At 51.3% G+C, this 20,766-nt stretch overlaps 2 protein-coding genes and 1 pseudogene across 2 annotated transcripts; 2 read left to right on the top strand and 1 right to left on the bottom strand.

Moving 5' to 3' along the window:
* The first annotated feature begins 663 nt into the window (after positions 1 to 663).
* LOC109784333 (peroxidase 1) lies at positions 664 to 1,932 on the top strand. The gene is made up of 2 exons (XM_020342925.3): positions 664 to 963; positions 1,079 to 1,932. The coding sequence occupies exons 1-2, from the start codon at positions 757 to 759 to the stop codon at positions 1,844 to 1,846; spliced, it is 975 nt and encodes a 324-aa protein (XP_020198514.1). The 5' UTR covers positions 664 to 756; the 3' UTR covers positions 1,847 to 1,932.
* Positions 1,933 to 4,457: 2,525 nt separating this feature from the next.
* Positions 4,458 to 5,297, top strand: LOC109784336 (uncharacterized). Its single transcript, XM_020342929.1, has one exon. The coding sequence runs from the start codon at positions 4,458 to 4,460 to the stop codon at positions 5,295 to 5,297; it is 840 nt and encodes a 279-aa protein (XP_020198518.1).
* Positions 5,298 to 14,116: 8,819 nt separating this feature from the next.
* Positions 14,117 to 18,767, bottom strand: LOC109784335 (aspartyl protease family protein At5g10770-like; annotated as a pseudogene).
* Between the last annotated feature and the right edge of the window lie 1,999 nt (positions 18,768 to 20,766).

Here is a 20,766-nt window from a genome sequence, read left to right as displayed (position 1 = left end):
TCAAATAACCAGTGTACATTTTCTCAAAAAATAAAATAAAATAACCAGTGCACATATATATCGGTCTGCAGGTTGTTCCAAACTCTCCATGTTGGCGCGCAAAAGGCCAAACGGGCATGGTCAACCTACCTGCCAATGCTGCGGAGAACGTGCATGTTTCGTAACCTTCACGTACGTTACGGGACGTGCCATTGAAATCCGCCGCATCACCCAAGAATTCCTCCTCATCACAGAGCTATACTGCTATTCCCTTGGCGACGAACTGCCCAAATCATTGGCCAGGCACATGGAGTTTTATTCCCTTCGTCTATTACTGTACTCCGATGTTCCTTTTTTAAGTCGAGGATAATTGCATGCCTTCCCGTCCGCTGAAGCTAGCTAAGCTCGGGCAAGATGACATAGATACAGCATGTCATTTTGTGATGGACGCGGTCACGAACTGGCCGGTGTCTAATTTGTTTCGCGTCAATGCTTCGTTGCATAATTCTGTGTGTATTTGTTAGCCACGTACATAGCTGGTGGTAGCTAATTGAGGTGGAACCGTGGAAGTTAGCACATGCGTGTATACGCAGAAACAGGGTGTCCGTCGCACAGATGCATATCCACCCAAGTACGTCTACTACGTAATCAGCGGTCCTCCTGACACATCTATAAATACCGGGAACTGCAAGGACATATCAATCCACCCACGTTTCATCGATCTTACGCAGATCACTTAACAATCCAGTAGCAAGACATCCTTGCTTCTGAAGCTTCATGGCGATGGGGTCTTTCCTGATCCCTCTATCCCTGCTGGTTCTCGCCGCGAGCTCGGCCGTGGCCCAGCTGGAGATCGGATACTACCGCAAGTCATGCCCGGACGTGGAGGCTATAGTCCGCGAGGAGATGGTGAAGATCATCTCCGCCGCGCCCAGCCTCGCCGGCCCGCTCCTCCGGCTTCATTTCCACGACTGCTTCGTCAGGGTAAGCACATCCCTCCACACTCTGCGTTCCATTGATCATCTCCAGTATTTGTGCACTTGCAGAAGTATGCATGTCCGTGTACTGATGATGTACGCAAATGCAACGCAAAATGCAGGGCTGTGACGCGTCTGTGCTGCTGGACTCCACCAAGGGCAAGCTGGCAGAGAGGGACGCCAAGCCCAACAAGAGCCTGCGGGGATTCGGCTCCGTGGAACGGGTGAAGGCCAAGCTCGAGGCCGCATGCCCTGGCATCGTCTCCTGCGCCGACGTGCTCACGCTCATGGCACGCGACGCCGTCGTCCTGGCCAAGGGGCCCTCCTGGCCCGTGGCGCTTGGCAGGAGAGACGGCAGCATCTCCAGTGCCACCGAGGCGAGCGACGAGCTGCCTCCTTCCTTCGGCGACGTCCCTCTGCTCACCCGGATCTTCGCCTCCAAGGGTCTCGGCCTCAAGGACCTCGTCGTCCTCTCCGGCGCGCACACGCTCGGCACGGCGCACTGCCCGTCGTTCGCCGACCGGCTCTACAACACCACCGGCAACGGCCTCGTCGACCCGTCGCTGGACAGCGAGTACGCCGACAAGCTGAGGCTGAAGTGCAAGAGCGTCGACGACAAGAGCATGCTGTCGGAGATGGATCCCGGCAGCTACAGGACCTTCGACACCAGCTACTACCGCCACGTCGCCAAGCGCAGGGGCCTCTTCCGCTCCGACGCCGCGCTCCTCACTGACGCCACCACCGAGGAATACGTCCGGCGCGTCGCTACCGGCAAATTCGACGACGCGTTCTTCAGGGATTTCAGCGAGTCCATGATCAAGATGGGCAACGTCGGCGTGCTTACCGGCGGTGACGGAGGCATAAGGAAGAAATGCTACGTCCTCAACTAGAGAAGCAAATAGCGGATTAACGCCGTGGAACAAGTGTTTGTTGAGAATTGGAAACCAGATGGTGTATCTTAATTTGTCTATTGTTACTGCTCGCGTTCAGAAATATACTACTCCCTCCGTCCCATAATATAAGAGCGTTTAGTGTCAAAAACGCTCTTATATTATGGGACGGAGGGAGTAGTATATATGAGAGAGCGGATGCTTGGCTCTCGGGAGCCATGGTGGACTTTTTTTTGGAAACAAATCAAAATTCAAACTTTTTGGTTTCAAAAAAATCTGAAAAAAATTGTGCAAGTAAACAAGTATGTTATGTCTATGTGCGTAAAATTTCAGAACGTTGAAATGTGACCTGTACAAAAAAGACAAATTCATGGCCTGGAAGGATGGATAGTATCATGTGTTAAAAAGTCCCAGATTTGTCTTTTTGCACAACCCTTATTTCAACTTATTTTTCCCTGAAAATTTCCACATGTGTGTTATGCCTTCATGTATATGTTTGTTTTTTTAGAATTTTTTGAAATGTAGAAAATATGAAATTCGACAAAATTCAAAATTTTCAAAACCGAGCTTCATGGAGCTCGGCCTCCAAAGACAATATCCATATATGAGACACAATCTTAGAGAATTAAACATGGTATTTATACAAGGGAAATTATGCAGTAACAGAAATTAATTTGGAAACGGCAACGTTTTTTGAAGTTTTGAACAATTAATGAAAAACTCAAAATAAAATAAAAATTCCAAACATTTTTCAAGAAATTCAACTATTTTTAAAATCTTGAAAAAGAAAAACAGAAAACCAAAAAGGAAAGAAAAGAAACAGAAAACATAAAAAAGAAGAAAAGAAAAACAATAAAAAACCAAAAGTAGGACGGCCCATCTTGTTTAGCTCCTTGTGCAAATCCGTCAAAAGTGAACTACGGGACAACCATGTGATCTGGACTATTGGTAAGCACGATCCAAGGTCTAGCAAGATGAAATCGCTGAAAAAGGTCGTAGATAACTACCTTTTACTTTTTTATTAATGAAGAATGGCAGAGCTTTTACCATTGTTTTGGAAGAAAAAAAATTAATAGTACATATCATCAACACTTAGCTGTAAACAAAGAAAAGTGTGGACTGTAATCAGCTATGGCTTCCCGCAAAAAAGAAAAAGGACCATGCACTGCATAGGAAAACAAGTGTGAGACAGTGTTGTATCATCATGAGGTATTTACAAAAAATCATCACATTTAGGGCTAGAGTAACAACCTAGTACTACTTTCTGGTCAGAGCACGATGAATTGCGCTTAATGACTGACGGAGTGTATTGATGGTAAGATTTGCTCGTGAAAACAGGGAAACCGACAGGTTGGGCCCACCTGCCGGGATGACATGGCTTGTTTACATGTACATTTTGCTGAGGTGGAGATGGGTCCAACCTCTCATTCCGTCAATGACTCGGCCTTTATATTCTTCCTAGGTTTATTTTTACTTCTTCCTCTGTTTCTTCATGGCATTTTATCAAGCAAGTCGTGTGCGGGTGTCCACAATGTGCTGGAGCTTAACTTCGGCGATGGTGGAGCTGAGTGGAGTAGTTGTCTGCAGAGAAATCCCACGCGGAAGCGGCTGGCTGAGGAGTGATGGCAGCACACGAGGGTGGAGGACCTGCTCGATCTGGAAGCCCAAGCTCCGGATCCACTCCTTGGAGGGTCGTCGCTCCGCGCTCCGGTCTTGAGGCAGTAAGACAGTTAGTGGGCGTTGCGCTGAGCCATGGCAGACAGCGAAGCTTTGGAAGTCGCGCCTATCTGTGATCAAGACAGGGAGGCTCTGGAGGTCCACGTCACCGGCAAGCAGGAGAAGGCACTGGCTTGCACCGCAGAGCTCGAGCACCCGGAGTTAGCGCTCGCTCTCAACCTTGCCAGATAACTCCACTAGGCCACGGTCTTCATGACGTGGAACGACAGCCCCCCGACAATGGAGCGGCACGAGGCGGAGAGAGGAGTTACAGGCATTCTATTCCCAGCGGATGAATCATGGAGTTGGCTCATGGCGGGCAAGACGCGGTAGCGCGGGAGTGTTGAACGTGACATATATCTTGTATTTCTAGTCTTATCTTCTCTAGTCTTGTATAGCTAACTCCCAGAGATATGGTAAGATTAGTTACCTTGTCACGCAAGACATCCTGTGTATATAATGTAACCTACTCCATGAAATACAATGAGTTGCACCAAATATCCTCTCTACATGGTATCAGTTTTACCGCGATCTTCTGTCGCTTCCGCACCCCTAAGCCGTCGCGCCTATCCCTAGTCGCCGCCGCGCCAACTCCTAAACCCTACTGCCGCCGCCGTCGCTACTCCCCCCGTAGCCACCGCCGCCGCCTCCTCCTTCCCACACCTCAAGCCGCCGCCACATCTCCCGTAGCCGCCGCCGCCGCCGCTTCTCTTCTTCCCCCTGCCCTCACCACCTCTCTCCCGAAACCCTCAGGGCCGCCGCCGCTACCCTCTTCCCTCTGTAGCCGCCGCCGCCTTCTCCCTCCTCCTCCTCTCACCACCACCCAAAACCCTAACCACCCGCCGTCTCCATGGCCAAGGTTGACGCATCCGATGCCGGTTCCTTTTCCGGTGCCATGTTCACCTCCGATCGCCTCAACGAGATTCACATCAAGGACCACGTACCTGTCATCCTCGACCTCGACTCGCCATCCTACAACGCATGGCGCACGTACTTCGCGCTGCTGTTCCGCTCTTACCGTCTCATCGAGCATGTTGACGGGAGCGTTGACATCCGCGACATGAAGGACGACGACGAGTGGCTCGCTGTGGACGCCTGCATCGTCAAGTGGCTCTTCCTCACCATCTCCGGCAGCCTCTTCAACATGGTGAACGCCCGCGATCCGTCCGCGTATGCTATGTGGACGCACCTGTGTGATCTCTTCCTCGACAATCAACTGCAGCGCCGCGTCTTTCTTCAAGGGGAGTTCTTCACTATGCAGCAAAACGATCTTTCGATCGACGAGTACTGCACGCGGTTGAAGGTTCTCGCCGATGAGCTATGCGACGTCGGCATGACCATCGATGACTCGGTCCTCCTCACCAACCTCCTCCGCGGCCTCCACCCCGACCTTGGCCAGTCCGCCGCCAACCTCTCCCTCATCACGCCGACGTACGCGAAGGCGGTCACATATCTTCGCATGGAGGAAAAGCGTCTCCGTCACACCGCTCGGCAGGCGACCCACGCCGCTCTCCACGTCGGCCTCGCCGCCGGCCACGGCTCTTCCCCAACCCAGCCGGGGCCGCGCGTTCCCGCTCCAGCCCCGCCACCCGCGCCTGCGCCCTCCGGCGGCCGCAAGCAGAGGGTCGCGGGGGCCGGGGCCGCAACTCCAACACGACGCCGCACACCCCTGCGCCCGCGGCGGCTGCACCTCCCCCGCCTTGGCTCTCGGGGTATAACCCATGGACGGGAGTAGTGCACGCCTACTCCATGCCCGTCCCCCGCCCACCAGCTCCGGGCATTCTCGGGCCACGGCCGAGCACCCCTCAGGCGCTGCTGACCGCACCGGTCCCTGCCGCGTATGGCACCGCCGCGGCCAACGGTGGCCCGTCGGCCTATGGTGGTCCCTCGGCGTACGGCGGTGCGCCGGGCTATGGTGCATATGGTGGCGCCCCTCAGGTCTACGACCCGACGCTTCTCTCCGCCCTTCATGCTACCCCCTCACCGAGCGCCTACAACGGAGGCGGCGATTGGTACATGGACACCGGCGCCGCTGCTCACATGGCCTCCAACCCCGGTATCTTATCTCGTGCCGCTCCCTATCCCTTCTCCTCCCGCATCATGGTTGGTGATGGCAGCTCTCTTCCCATCACCCATCATGGTTCATCCTCCCTTCCGTTACCCTCTTCTTCTTTAACTCTCAATAATGTGCTCGTTTCACCATCCTTAATTAAAAATCTTTGTTCTGTTCGTACTCTTACTCGTGAAAATCCTGTCACTGTTGAGTTTGACGCTCTCGGTTTTTCTGTTAAGGATGCTCGCTCCCGGAGGGTTCTGCACCGATGTGACTCTCCTGATGATCTCTACCCATGCGGTGCTTCTACACGCAGTGGCCCGGTTGCTCTCCATGCCGATGTCTCGCTTTGGCACGCTCGTCTCGGTCATCCCGGCGCCGACGCTCTTCATAAAATTTTGAGCACTTTTCCCTTTTCATGTAATAAATCAGTGGCTCATACTTGTCATGCTTGCCGCATAGGAAAACACGTTCGTCTACCGTTTTCTTCATCTTCATCAATTGCTACTTTTCCCTTTGATATTATTCATTGTGATGTTTGGACATCCCCAGTGCCTAGCAATTCGGGTTTATCATATTACCTTGTGATTTTAGATGATTTTTCACACTTCACTTGGACTTTTCCGTTACGCCGCAAATCCGATGTCGCCTCCACCCTCCACTCATTTTATGCCTATGTCAACACCCATTTTCATCGCACCATTGCTCATCTTCAAACCGATAACGGAAAAGAATTTGATAACATCGCCATTCGCCATCTCCTATCCACTCATGGCACCATATTTCGCTTAACTTGTCCATACACATCCCAACAAAACGGCCGTGTCGAACGTGTTCTCCGCACCCTCAATGAGAGTGTCCGCGCTTTGCTCTTTCATGCACACATGCCACCTCGCTTTTGGACCGATGCACTCGCCACCGCCACTCTCCTTCTCAACCTCCGGCCTTGTAAACCACGATGGAACTATACCCCTCACCATCTTCTGTTTGGGTCTCCTCCATCCTATGATGATCTCCACGTCTTTGGTTGCTTGTGTTATCCCAATATGACCGCTACCGCGCCCCACAAGCTCGCACCACGCTCTCTCTCTTGTGTCTTTCTTGGCTATCAACCCAACACCAAAGGTTTTCGCTGCTTCGACCCGGTCTCTCGTCGAGTGTTCGTCTCATGGCACGTTTACTTTGATGAAGCTGTTTTTCCCTTTGAGCAGGTTTCATCGACAGCAGCTCCGACCTCGGACGCTCCCACTCGACGGTCTCGGGGAGCCCTTGCGCTTCCTTCACCGCGCCCGCCCTCTTCTTTGGCGGGCCCATCAGGCCTCTCGGCGGGGCCTCGCTCGCCGGCTCAGGAGGAGCCGGCCTTGCCTCGGTCGGCGTCGCACATGCACGTCGCGGCCTCCCCGCCACCCGCGGCTCCACCTGCGGCCCTGTCGCGTCGCCATCGCGGTCACCCGCGGCCCTGTCGTCGTCGCCATCGCGGCCACCCGCGACCTCGTCCGCAGCTCCATCGCCGCTGCTGGTACGGCCACCCGCGGCTTCGTCCGTGGCCCCGTCGCCATCGCTGGTGCTGCCACCCGCGGCCTTGCCCGCGGTTTCGTCGTCGCCACCTGCGGCCTCGTCGCCCTCGTCACCCGCCGTCTCGGCTGCGGTCACGCCGTCCTCATCGGCGGTCCCGTCTTCGGCTTTGCCTGCCGCCTCGTCACCGGCTGTCACCGTCGCCCTGCCTTCTCCCAAGGCTGTGGCTCCTCCTCGACGGCGGGCACGGCCACCGCCTCCGCCGCCTCATCATTCTATGGTGACACGTGCCAAGGACGGGATTCGGCAATCGAACCCTCGCTATCATAACCTCAGCGTCACGGTCGTCTCACCCGTACCGCGCTCGGTGCGTTTTGCGTTGAGTGATCCGCATTGGCTTGCCGCCATGCGCTCTGACTATGATGCCCTCGTCGCCAACCGGACTTGGACGCTGTGTAACGCCCACGATGCGGCTATATCTCTCACGTGTCGAGGCACCACTTAGAGGCATAACCGCATTGTGGTTTTGTCGCAAGAAGGGTCATCTTCACACAATCCCATGTAATGAACAAGAATGGGATAAAGAGTTGGCTTACAATTGCCACTTCACACAATACATAAATATAAATCATACATCATCCAAAATACACACATAGACCGACTACGGTCAAGATCCAAATGAAAATAAGATAACCCCAAATGCTAGATCCCCGATCGTCCCAACTGGGCTCCACTACTTATCATCAGGAAAAGAAACATAGTAACGACCACGTTCCTCATCGAACTCCCACTTGAGGTCGATCTCATCAACTGCACTGGCATCGTCAGCACCTGCAACTGTTTGGTAGAATCTGTGAGTCACGGGGACTCAGCAATCTCACACCCGCGAGATCAAGACTATTTAAGCTTATAGGAAAGGGTGGTGTAATGAGGTGGAACTGCAGCAGGCACTAAGCATATATGGTGGCTAACATACGCAAATGAGAGCGAGAAGAGAAGCAACGGAACGGTCGTCATCTAGTAATGACCAAGAAGTGATCCTGAACTCCTACTTACGTTCATTCATAACTCAAACCGTGTTCACTTCCCGGACTCCGCCGAGAAGAGACCATCACGGCTACACACGCGGTTGATGTATTTTAATTAAGTCAAGTGACAAGTTCTCTACAACCGGACATTAACAAATTCCCATCTGCCTCATAACCGCGGGCACGGCTTTCGAAAGATAATACCCTGCAGGGGTGTCCCAACTTAGCCCATCATAAGCTCTCACGGTCAACGAAGGATAAACCTTCTCCCAGGAAGACCCGATCAGTCTCGGAATCCCGGTTTACAAGACATTTCGACAATGGTAAAACAAGACCAGCAAAGCCACGCGAATGTGCCGACAAATCCCGATAGGAGCTGCACATATCTCGTTCTCAGGGCACAACGGATGGGCAAGACGTCGGGTTGGCATAGACCCTGGTTGCCCAGGGGGCGCCGGACATCGCCCAGTTTGGGCCAGCACTCGAAGGAGCACTGGTCCGGGGGTTTAAAAATAAAGAAGACCCTCGGGCTCGCGAAAACCCGGGGGAAAAGGCTTAGGTGGCAAATAGTAAAACCAAGGTTGGGCCTTGCTGGAGGAGTTTTATTCAAGGCGAACTGTCGAGGGGGTCCCATAAATCACCCAACCGCGTAAGGAACACAAACTCAAGGAACATAATACCGATATGACAGAAACTAGGGCGGTAAGAGTGGAACAAAACACCAGGCATAAGGCCGAGCCTTCCACCCTTTACCCAATATATATATATGCATTAATTAAATAAGAGATATTATGATATCCCAACATATCCATGTCCCCACATGAAACAAACTTCAACTTCACCTGCAACTAGCAACGCTATAAGAAGGGCTGAGCAAAAGCGGTAACTTAACCAAACAACGGTTTGCTAGGAAAGGATGGTTAGAGGCTGGCATGGCAATATGGGAGGCATGATATAGCAAGTGGTAAGTAGCGCAGCATGGCAATAGAGCAAACAACTAGCAAAGCAAAGATAGAAGTGATTTCGAGGGTATGGTCATCTTGCCTGCAAGGTTCTCAGAGTTGTCGAAAGCTTGATCCTCGTAAGCGTACTCAACAGGTTCCTCGTTCATGAACTCGTCTCCCGGATCTACCCAAGACAAGAACACAAGCAACGGAACCACAATCAATCACGGGAGATGCACAAGCAACATGATGCAAAACATGTATGATATGCAAGATATGATATGCGATGCATATGCGTGCTCCGGAAGGAAAATGATGAACAAGGCAGTAACTTGCCAAACCAAGCATGCCACTGGAAAGAGGAGATGATTTCGGTCAAAATCGATATAAATATCACCGGAAACGGATGCACGGTTTGCAAATGGCAAGCAAAAAGAATGACACGAATCTGCGATTAACAGCATGATAGCACTTAGAATGCAACAAGTAACAATGCTACAGCACTCCAACACAGCAACAAAGCATATGAAAGTAATCTACAGGAGATGCTTGACAAAATATAAACACTGAGCTACGGCTAGATCACAACATAACAGGTTCAAACAAGCATGGCACAAGTGCAAAAGATAACAGGTTCACAGACTTAGTGAAATTACTGGACATAACTGAAACAGCATCAGGTAGCAATGTCCAGAGCACGAAATCAACATGCTACAGGAACTTAACATGGCGAAACAGGGCATGGCAGTATTCTACTAAATGCATATAACAAAAGTCCCTTACTGACCATAAGCCAAAAAGGACTAGAAGATATGATGGCAACCATGTAAACATAGCAAGTTTCGTTAACACGTTCCAGACTTGGCAGAAAACAGAGCATGACAGAAACAATAATATGAAGGCATCTTGGTGAGCTTGATGCACTCACCACAAAGCAACGAATGACAAAACAAGCATACCTACAGCAAGATGGCATGTTTATGAAGCTATACATGGCAAGATTGAATACATAGCATGTATGAACCAACTACAACAAGCTTGGAAAAATTGAATATCATGTTAACAATCTGCCAGAAATATTTTATAGCAAAATTAGAGCAATATTGAGTCATGCTATGGCACTATATAAATGCAAACAAGGTCAGGAATGGATCAACTACAACAATATCTACAAAACATTCTTACTAAACATCTCCAAAATATGCATGGAACTCTCTGTAGCATCAAGTTTACATGGCAACAAAATAACAGCAGACAAAGACAGAAATTACTGTCCCTGAAATCAGAAACAATACGGAGCCTAGTTTGCATGCTTGTGCTAGTCACCACAGAGATCACAAAAATACATGGCATACACCCTGGAAAGATGGCATGGCATACAACAAAACACATGTAGAGCTCATGCCCATAAGATGCACAAATTAAATGCAACAAAAATAACAAATCTCCAAGTTCTGATAAGTAACAGCAGATAACAGCAACTAGCACTCTTGCACCAGAGATTTGGGCATGAACATGAACTCAAATGAACATGGTGCAATGGAACAAAATGTAGAGCATCACAAGACGAACATTTTGATATATTACACACGTGAAACGGTGCTATATGCAGAGAGTTATGATGCTATGAACATGGACATGTACTGTAAAAATAAAAGACTTGGAGAATTTCGGGATACGGGAAAAGTCAACCGTAGGTCTCTTCCAGATCCGATCGGATCGAGGCACGGGGTTCAAGCTCGAGGGAGCTCGCCGGAGCTGCCGGAGCAGTGGACGCCGGCGTCGGGCGAGGAGGCGGAGCGGCGCGGGGAGGCGGCGGCGATCGGCGTCGAGGGCGGCGGCCTCGGGGCGCGGCGGCGGCGGGGCACGGCGAGGCGACGGCAGCGGGGCACGGTGGCGCGCGTCAGAGGAGGAGGCGCGCGGGCGGCGGCGGATCTGGGCCCCGGGAGGGCCTCCCGCGGGCCTTGCGGGCTCGCGCGGCGGCGCGGCGTACGGCGCCACATGGCAGGCGCCGGTTGGGCGAGGGCGGCGGCGTGATTTCATCCGGCCGGAGCGGACGCGTCCGGCCGCGGAGAGGGAGATGGCTAGGGTTCGATCTGCGAGATTTTTCGGGAGGGGAGGTGTATATATAGGTAGAGGGAGCTAGGAGGCTCCAAATGAGGTGCGGTTTTTGCCCACACGATCGTGATCGAACGACCTAGAGCATGGAAGAGAGTTTGGTGGGTTTTGGGCTGTTTAGAGAGGGGTTTTGCTGCAACACACAAACGGATTTTGCGGTTACCCGGTTAACCGTTGGAGCACCAAACGACCTCCAAATGGAACGAAACTTGACCGGTGGTATACCAAGGCCACTGGACAAGCCTCGGCCCATTCCGAGAACGTTCAACACCCGCTCACTAAAAGAAAACAAGAGGGGTGCGCCGGAGGAGGTGGGAGTGCCGAATTGCAAAACGGACAACGGGAAAAATGCTCGGATGCAAGAGACGAACACGTATGCAAATGTAATGCATAAGATGACATGGTATGAGATGCATGACATGAACAAAAGCAAAACGACAAACAAAACCCGACCACGGAGTGAATATCATAACACACGGCCGAAAATGGCAAGAGTTGGAGTTACAAATATGAAAAGTTACATCCGGGGTGTTACACGCTGGTGCCCCGTCCCCCTGGAGCTAACATCATTACTGGCAAGTGGGTATTTCGGCATAAGTTCCTTCCGGATGGCTCCTTGGACAGGTACAAGGCCCGTTGGGTTGTTCGTGGCTTCGCACAACGTGCCGGCGTTGATTTCTCGGAGACCTTTTCTCCGGTTGTGAAACCCGCCACGATTCGTGTTGTCCTTCAGCTCGCTGCATCTCGTCATTGGCCTGTTCATCAGCTTGACATCAACAACGCTTTTCTTTATGGTCATCTCCAGGAGCGTGTTCTATGTGAGCAGCCTACTGGTTTTGTTGATCCCACTCGGCCTAATGATGTCTGCTTGCTCTCACGGTCTCTCTATGGTCTGAAGCAGGCGCCTCGTGCTTGGTATCACCGCATTGCAGCATTCCTCACTGCTCTTGGGTTTCGCAGCACCACCTCGGACACGTCGCTATTTGTGCTTCATCGAGCTGATCATGTCGCCATGCTTCTCTTGTATGTGGGCGATATTTTCATCACCGCCTCTCGCGCGGACATACTTCGCGACATCATCGGTCGTCTTGGTTCTGAGTTTCGGCTGAAGGACTTGGGCGCATTGCACTTCTTCCTCGGCATTAATGTGCGACGTGATGCCTCCGGATTTTTTCTCCATCAAGGACAGTATGTTCTTGATCTCCTGGATCGTGCTGGTATGACCGACTGCAAACCTGCTGCCACACCTGCTGAGGCCAAGCTGAAGCTTTCTGCCACTGCTGGGCAACCTGCTACCGATGCCACTCTCTATCGCAGTATTGTTGGTGCTCTTCAGTATCTCACGCTCACCAGACCAGACATTCAGTTTGCAGTCCAGCAAGTTTGCTTGCATATGCACTCGCCCCGTGATGTTCACTGGTCCTTGGTCAAGCGCATTCTTCGGTATATTCGTGGCACACCAACCTTCGGACTTCGTCTTCGTGCCTCTACCTCCACCGAGCTGCTCGCTTACACTGATGCGGATTGGGCTGACTGTCCTGACACTCGACGGTCCACATCAGGATATTGTGTCTTCTTTGGTGACTCTCTCATTTCTTGGTCCTCCAAGCGGCAGCCCACCGTCTCCCGCTCGAGTGCCGAGGCCGAGTACCGTGCCGTCGCCAATGTTGTTGCCGAGACATGTTGGCTCCGTCAGTTACTTGGCGAACTTCGGGTTTCCATCCCGAAAGCCACGGTGGTTTACTCTGATAATGTTTCGGCCACCTATCTCGCGGCCAACCCAGTGCAGCACAAGCGCACTAAGCATATTGAACTTGATGTTCACTTTGTCCGCGAGAAGGCACAGTTGGGTCAGCTTCGTGTTCTTCATGTACGGACCACCCAGCAGTTTGCCGACATTATGACCAAGGGGCTTGCAACCGCTGCATTCCAGGAGTTTCGTTCCAGTCTTTGCATCGCCGACGGCGACGCTTCGACTGCGCGGGGGGGGGGGGGTGTTGAACGTGACATATCTTGTATTTCTAGTCTTATCTTCTCTAGCCTTGTATAGCTAACTCCTAGAGATATGGTAGGATTAGTTACCTTGTCACGCAAGACATCCTGTGTATATAATGTAACCTACTCCATGGAATACAATGAGTTGCACCAAATATCCTCTCTACAGGGAGCTACTGCTACATGACATGGTGTGGGAAGCCACGCTTACGAGAAAAACTACCCACCAGGACTCCATGAAGAGGCGGACGAGCTGCCGCTGCACACGCTCTCCACCAAGAGAAAAAGTATTAGCGCCCAAATGTTGTTCGATGAAATGCCTCAGAGAGAGAGAGAGAGAGAGAGATGTGAAGAACATGACCATCTAGTTATTGATAGGTGGGGCCACGTCTCATTTGACACGTCAGTTGGTCAAAAGTTTTTAATATTCGCCATGTCAGCCCGACAAGTGGGGCCTACCTGTCGGTTTCCCTGTTTCCATGAGCAAATCGTACAATCATTGCTCTTTGTTAAGTGCAAAGATGGTGTGGTTCCTCATGCCCTGACCAGAAAGTGGTACTAAGTTCCCTAAATATGATTATTTTCAATAAATACCCAAATTGCGATCAGACAAAGTAGACACACGCTCATAAAAAAGCATGAGATACGAGCAGCTCTTCAAATACGATGCATGCATGCATGCACGACACATGATAAGACGGGACACGTGGTCGGCTGTGTAGGTGACCGAGAATCCTGCTCAAATCAGCCGGGTGAACACAAATGTTTTCGATATGCAAAGGAAGCAGCCACCGCTTCAACCCCTTTATTCGTAGTTGGAAATCGAAAACAAAGTAAAGGATACCGACACCCGCTGGCACATTGGGTGGCGATATGCATCGCTCACTTTTCTACCACGAAATCAGCAACTCAGCGGAACAAAACCAATCTTCTCGGCTACAACGTCGTAGATCACCTCAGCAGAACGCTGCTGAGTGTTGCCGATGATGGAGAACTGATCTGTGGGATCAGACGACGCGAACGCGAAGCACCCGATGGCCGGGTGGTCCACATAAGGGTATATCATGACCCCGAAGATGTCGATGTCGAACACGGCTCCATCGCTGAACTTGAAGGACATCCCTGGTTGGAAGATCACGCTCTGGCCAGAGAAGTCATAGCACGTGTCGAGGTCTTGGAAGGGCGGCGCCGGGTTGTACCCCTTCATGGTGAACTTGAATCGGTCGCGGAGCAAGGTGTAGGCCTGCGCGGGGATGTACGTGAACGTGGTGCCGGAGTCGAGCAGGGTGCCCTTGCTGGTGAACACGGATGGCGGCACCGGCAGGACGTAGCCACCGATGTCGATTGACACGAGCTCCACGAAGTAGAAGGACGGGTACTGCGGCTTCTTGATCATCGCCGTGTACTGGACCTTGCCGGTGTCTGGGGCGGCGCCAATGCTGAGGAACCCGGGCCTCGTCATATTGTGAGACGGCAGACAATAGGAGAAGGTGCCATCGAACGAGGAGGCCGTCTGCGAGGCCAGCGAGAGCTGGCCACGACCAAGGCCAAGCAGCCCGTCGACGCTGCCAAAGTCACCCAGGTTGGTCGTGCCGCATCCGAACGGGAAGCTGGAGAACTTGCGCGACGAGGAGAACGTCAGCGTCTCCTGTGAGAGCGCGCCAGATGTGGATGAGCCGTCACCATAGGTCACGTTGTAGAGGCAGGTGGTGCCATTGCACATGCCACCGGCTGCCGAGCACTCTGGCGTACCGCAACGCACGACGTCGTAGGTCGAAGACTTGGTCGGGTCGAAGAGCGGGTCGTTTTGCTGGTAACAGTGGCCCGTGCACGGCTGGCACTGGACCCAGGAGAGGTCGCTGCCGGTGTCGAACAGCAAGGCAGATGGCTGAGATGGCGTGCCGAAGCCAATGACGACGACGAACTCCGTTATGTTGAAGCCGCTGGTCCCCGGGACATCCGGGATGGTGACCGACGGCCCCTCCGCTGGTGCAGGGGCCGGCGGGAAGTATATCGGAGGGAAGGCAATGGCTGGTGATGGAGGCATCCCCTCTGATGGTGCTGGGTTTGGCGGGAAGAACATAGGAGGGAAGGCGACGACTGGTAACATCGGAGGCATGCCATCTGCTGGTGCTAAACCTGGCGCGGGGCTTGGCGGGAAATAGGTGCCCGGGTGGTCCGGGATGCTGATAGGAGGCAGGTCCGCTGATGCTGGAAGAGGTGTGGGGCTTGGTGGAAAAAACAGTGGAGGGAAGGCGGCGGCTGGTGCGGGGGTCGGCGGGAGATACATGGGAGGCATGGCCGAAGGGTAAGACCTTTGGCGGATGGTGCTCAGCCGGGCTCTGTCGTGGGCTGAGGATGTCGCGCTTGCTCGCCCGCGCCACAAGATGGATGGATGGTGAACTTGTTGCCGGAAGTCTCGCCTGTCAATCATTTACATATCACATGTTACAAAAACGTATACGTATTGCTCTTTCTGTAATAACGGTAAAAAATGCATTTGAAAAAATTAATGTCTCTTATTTTTAGAACATTCTAAGACCTATATGTGCCTATATTAAAACGTTCACATGTTCAGCAAATTATAATACGTGCTGTGATCCAGTGGATGGACATATATAGCTGCATAGATATGGTACACGTACTCTAGATACAACTTCTTTTCTGCGGTCAAGCAAAATTGTTTTTTTTTTCATAGTGTTACATAATGTTCCATTAGTTTTCTGGTTTCAAAGTGTGTATCATAATATTGCATTGTTTACCACCAATAAGAGTGCCTTGTTTCAGAGCAGATTTGCTGGTACACAATAAAACACCAAAATACACTCTGAAAAAAGAAAAGAAAAAGTTGTAATATTTTCAAACAAGACAAATTGTATCAAAAATCAGAAAACGCAGCACACTTCTTTTCAAAACGAAGCATCGGCACTTTGTACGGTACTTTCACACCTGGCCGTAGTACACCCCGAGCCATACCTGAAAACGAGGAGGGATCATAGCACTGGGCTCGTGCCTTGGAGCCGACCACCTGGTCGAGGCTGACGGAGAAGTAGCGGGTCGGCCCAGCCGCCAGAGCGCTGCCGCAGAGGAGCGCCAGCACCAGCAGACCGCCGTAGAGCGACGGCAGTCGGGGCGACGCCATTGCAAGCACAGCTCAAGGACTTTGTCTCGCACTGGTGAATGAATGGAGCGGCAGTGCTCCGAATCCTTATATAGGCGGACGCGGGGCATCGTGTCAGGTCCGACATGATCACGAAAAACAAAAACGGGCGTGGTCGTTGCCAAGGCCTGCGCCTCGAACGAGCTGAGCAGGAGCTTGGCTGCGGCCTCGGCGCGATGGATCCGATGAGGATGATGCAACCCATTCCGTCCGATAGGTCGGCTGATGCAACCGATCCCGTCGGATGGGTCGGCTGAAGCTTTTTTTCGCTTGTAAAATTATCATCACAGCAGCTTGCCGCACGGCTGGCTAGCTAGAACATATTGTGGAGCTTAGGCTCTTGGCAACCTCTTATCTAGCCATTCAATTCTGCATCGCAATTCGTGCAAGTATTTTTTTTCCGCTCTCTTGTGGAGCAACATATGAACTTCAAACTTTGCAGCACAACAAAACATTCTAACTAGAATGTGGGAAAAATCAGACTTCTTCGTGCATCATAAATACTAAAAACAAGATTTTTTTAATTAACATATCTCATTTTGTATATATTTATGTTGGACCAAAAAACTGAAGTTTTATAATTATAGTAGGATTTATTTTGTTGTCATGCAAAGTTTGAAATTCATATGTTGTTTCGTTTTGAAGAAACAAAAAAGAGAAAATTTCATGTACTAAGTTAGTTGTATAGCACGGATTTCAAAGCAACATTGGAGGGTCAGGATAAAAGGTATCTAAAAACCCGAGCTCAAAAAATCCACGTCTGGCTATGATGCGTGGCGCCCTCCTTCTCCTTCCTCTCCGCTTTGCCTTTTGTTTTAAAGAAAAACGCTTTACTTTATGTATCAACATTTAGGGGAATACAAAGATGATCTGATGGATCCATGAGCCACATATGTCGTCCAATGTCTAGGGTAGTGGCCATTCTAGCTAATCTATGTGCCTCATCATTACTTGTGCGTTGCTCGTGGACGAGCTCACGACTCTGATGTTTCTGCTTCTTCTCATTGATCTTAGAGAGTATTTGACAAAAAAAACTATCACAATTGCGGTTGGCGTACCACTGAACTACCACTTTTAAAAATTTAAACAAAATTTACCTTTTTTTGGACGACAACAGCCGCCGCCTCCTCCTCCGCAAAAAGAGATAGGGTTTCTGCCGCCCGCCAGCGCCGCCGCAGATCCGCTCCTCTCCGGTGGCCCTAGGGCCATGGGGCGCGGTGGACCTCGGCAATGACCGACGGGAGGGCTCCGTTTTTAGTCGTTTCTTTCAGTTTTACTAGGGTTTGTGTCCTGCTTGGGAAGACGAGACGGCGGCGGCTCACTGACGATGGAATAAAGGCCTCCCCGCCTAGACCCATTCCGGTGGTGCGTCTAGCACCATTGGTGGCGTCTGGAGGTGTGTCTCCGGCGGATCTATCTTTGGTGGATTTGCTCGGATTTCGTTGTTGTTCGTCTACGTTCGTGTGTCTTCGAGTTGGATTCTTTTGATCTACGTTATTTTTCATCTGCGACGGTTGCTGTTCTGGTGCACTAGTCCTAGGGGGCCTTAGCACGACGACTTCCCGACTGTCTACTACAACAAGTTGTGCTCGTCTCCGGCGATGGAGAGGCGATGACGGCGGCGCGCCTTCGACTCATTTAAGTGCTTATATAGTCGTCGCTGGGTGGTCTACAGATATGGATGTAATTTTTATTATTTCTGGTATTCGTTGTACTGCCATGATTGAAGATAAATAGATCGGAAATTTTTTCGTTTTCGTAATCCGTCCCTAAAAACTACCAAAAACGATTTAAACACGTTTATGACAGGATCAGGATTGATGTGCCAGAAAAGTCAACGCCATTTAGTTTGATCACTATGTTGACTGTTATTACAGTTGGGACCCACACGTCAATATCATCTCTTTTCTTCCTCCTTCCTCTCGTGCATTTCAACAAGCACCTCGTGTGCACGTAGATAACTCACGATCCCGGTGCTCCTCCCGTGCCGCACGTTCACATGCTCATAGCGGCCGTGGCCAGGAACAGAAGGTGCTTGCGGCGCCGGCTTCGCGGGCTGGCGCAGTCCAGCATGAAGGCGGTAACGAACACGGCGGCCGCGACCTTGTGAGGGAACTCCTCAGCTCGCGAGCACGAAGCTCATACTGCCGAAGCTCTGGCCCATCAGCACCGCCCTCTCGTCGTCCGTGAGGTCGCCGACCTCGCCTCCGACGTCGGCTTCTTCCGCGACGTCGTACTACTCCTTTTTTAAGGAAAGGCATACGTCCGACTTTATAAATAAAGCCATAAGGCAGGTAGCAACAGCATCATCGAAAAGTATCAAACACACCCAAGCCCCAACGCTGGGCAAGACGACGAAGGATAAAGTCAGGTACATGGCTCTCACGCCAGTACACGGCACGCAGGCCGGAAGAGAAAGAACCAACTAAAGCTAAAGCATCTGGCCCAAAAGAAGCAAACAAGCATCCTGCTCTTGTCTGCATAACTGAGACGCCGTCGTCCGGATTTTGTAGATCAGCATAGCGAGCGCCTCTTGGTCGTCGACCTTAGTCAATGCTTTCCACTGCTGCAGGAAAGCACACGATTTAAATAAGCAGTCAGCCGGTTTAGCCGGAAACACGTGCTCGATAGTAAATTTGTTCCTAGTAGTCCACAGAGACCAGCATAAAGCCCCCAAGCCCACCCAAAAGATGTGTCTAGATACACCGGAGAGGTTGGAAGCCAAGCTGCGCAACTCGGCAAAGGAGGCAGGGGCCCAAGACACATGAAGCCAGCCCCGCACACAACTCCAAATAAGCTTAGCTAGGTGACAGTGAAAAAAGATATGATCCGAGTCTTCCACATCACCGCAAAGAGCACAAAACTGGGAGCCCGGCCCATTTCTCTTACGAATCTGATCAGCCGAGGGCAACCGGCCTCGAAAGGCTTGCCACAAGAAAATTTTAATCTTAGGGGGAATACGGCCTTCCAAACTTGGGAAAAACGATTGGTAGGCGTGCCACCAACGAGCTTAGAATAAAGAGACTTAACAGAAAAACGCCCAGAGGCAGAAAGCGGCCAAAGCACCGAATCCTTGACCGTCGAGAGCGTAGGGAAGAGGGCAGTAAGACGTTGCCAATCTTCAAACTCTATAGGCGACAGAGAACGGCGAAAGGCTAGGTTCCACCCCTGGGATGCAAGCTTCGCAATAGAAATATTAGGGTCAGAGCAGTAAGAGAAAAGGGTAGGGAAGGTCACCGAGGGAGGTGAATCTCCACACCACCAATCAAGCCAAAACCGAATCGAGGAACCGTCCCCAACAACAAACTTAACGAAAGATTGAAAAACAGGTCTAACTTTGACCAGAGACTTCCAAAACTGAGAGCCACCACGCGGCAGAGCAAACATCGGGCTCGAGGACGGGAAATATTTAGCCTTAAGGATCGACAGCCAAAGGGGTTGATCCTCAGCGCTCATAATCTTCCACCACCATTTAATCATCAAGCATTGATTCATGATGGAAGTATTAAGAATTCCTAACCCCCCAAGGTTTTTGGGCCTGCACATCAATTTCCATTTGACGAAGCGATATTTGCGACGATTGTCCGCAGCTTTCCAGTAAAACGCCCCACGGTGTTTGTCAAAACCAGCATGAATCCCAGCCGACAAGAGAAAGAAGCCCATAAGGAACATGGGGAGGGAGGAGAGGCAAGCATTAATTAGAGCCACTTTACCAGCATTCGTATTATATCTACCCCGCTAGGGAAGGACCCTGTTTCCCACCTTAGTGACTATCGGGGCAAAATCTTTGGCATGGAGCACATCCGGGGAAATAGGCAAACCCAAGTACTTGAACGGATAGGAGCCCTGCTTACAGTTGAGAAGGTGGGCCACTCGCGCGGCTTCCGATTCGTCCACACCAGTCACAACTACTTCGCTCTTGGCAAAGTTAATCTTAAGCCCCGACATAGCCTCGAAGCATAGTAAAATAAATTTGAGGTGGGCAAGGCAGGCCTCATTCAACTCGACCAGAATAATAGTATCGTCCGCATATTGGAGATGGGTGAGACCATGGGGAATGAGATTAGAACAAACCGAAGTAATGTGCCCACTAGTGGCTGCCCTAGAGAGTAGGCGAGATAAAGCATCTGCAACAAAATTGAATAAAATGGGAGAGGCAGGATCGCCTTGCCTCAGGCCCCTACCGTTGGCAAAGAATTTGCTAACCTGACCATTAACATTGATGACAGTGTGGCCTCCCGAGACCAACTGCAGAATCCTATGGATGAGGGGCCCCTCGAACCCTTTGGCCAATAAAACTCTACGAAGAAAATGCCAACTCACCGAGTCATAGGCCTTCTCAAAGTCTAATTTTAGAATCACCGCTTTCAACTTGCGAATCTTAAGGTCAT

Source organism: Aegilops tauschii, chromosome 7, assembly GCF_002575655.3.
Source record: "Aegilops tauschii subsp. strangulata cultivar AL8/78 chromosome 7, Aet v6.0, whole genome shotgun sequence".
Taxonomy (NCBI): Eukaryota; Viridiplantae; Streptophyta; class Magnoliopsida; order Poales; family Poaceae; genus Aegilops; species Aegilops tauschii.
Note: the sequence above shows the minus strand (reverse complement) of the source record. Positions and strands in the feature narration are given on the sequence as shown.

Bases quoted from the DNA above. Each gene is read 5' to 3' on its own strand.
- LOC109784333 (XM_020342925.3), top strand. From the start codon at position 757: ATGGCGATGGGGTCTTTCCTGATCCCTCTATCCCTGCTGGTTCTCGCC. The intron at 964-1,078 runs GTAAGCACATCC...CGCAAAATGCAG, and splicing joins TCCACGACTGCTTCGTCAGG to GGCTGTGACGCGTCTGTGCT.
- LOC109784336 (XM_020342929.1), top strand. From the start codon at position 4,458: ATGTTCACCTCCGATCGCCTCAACGAGATTCACATCAAGGACCACGTA.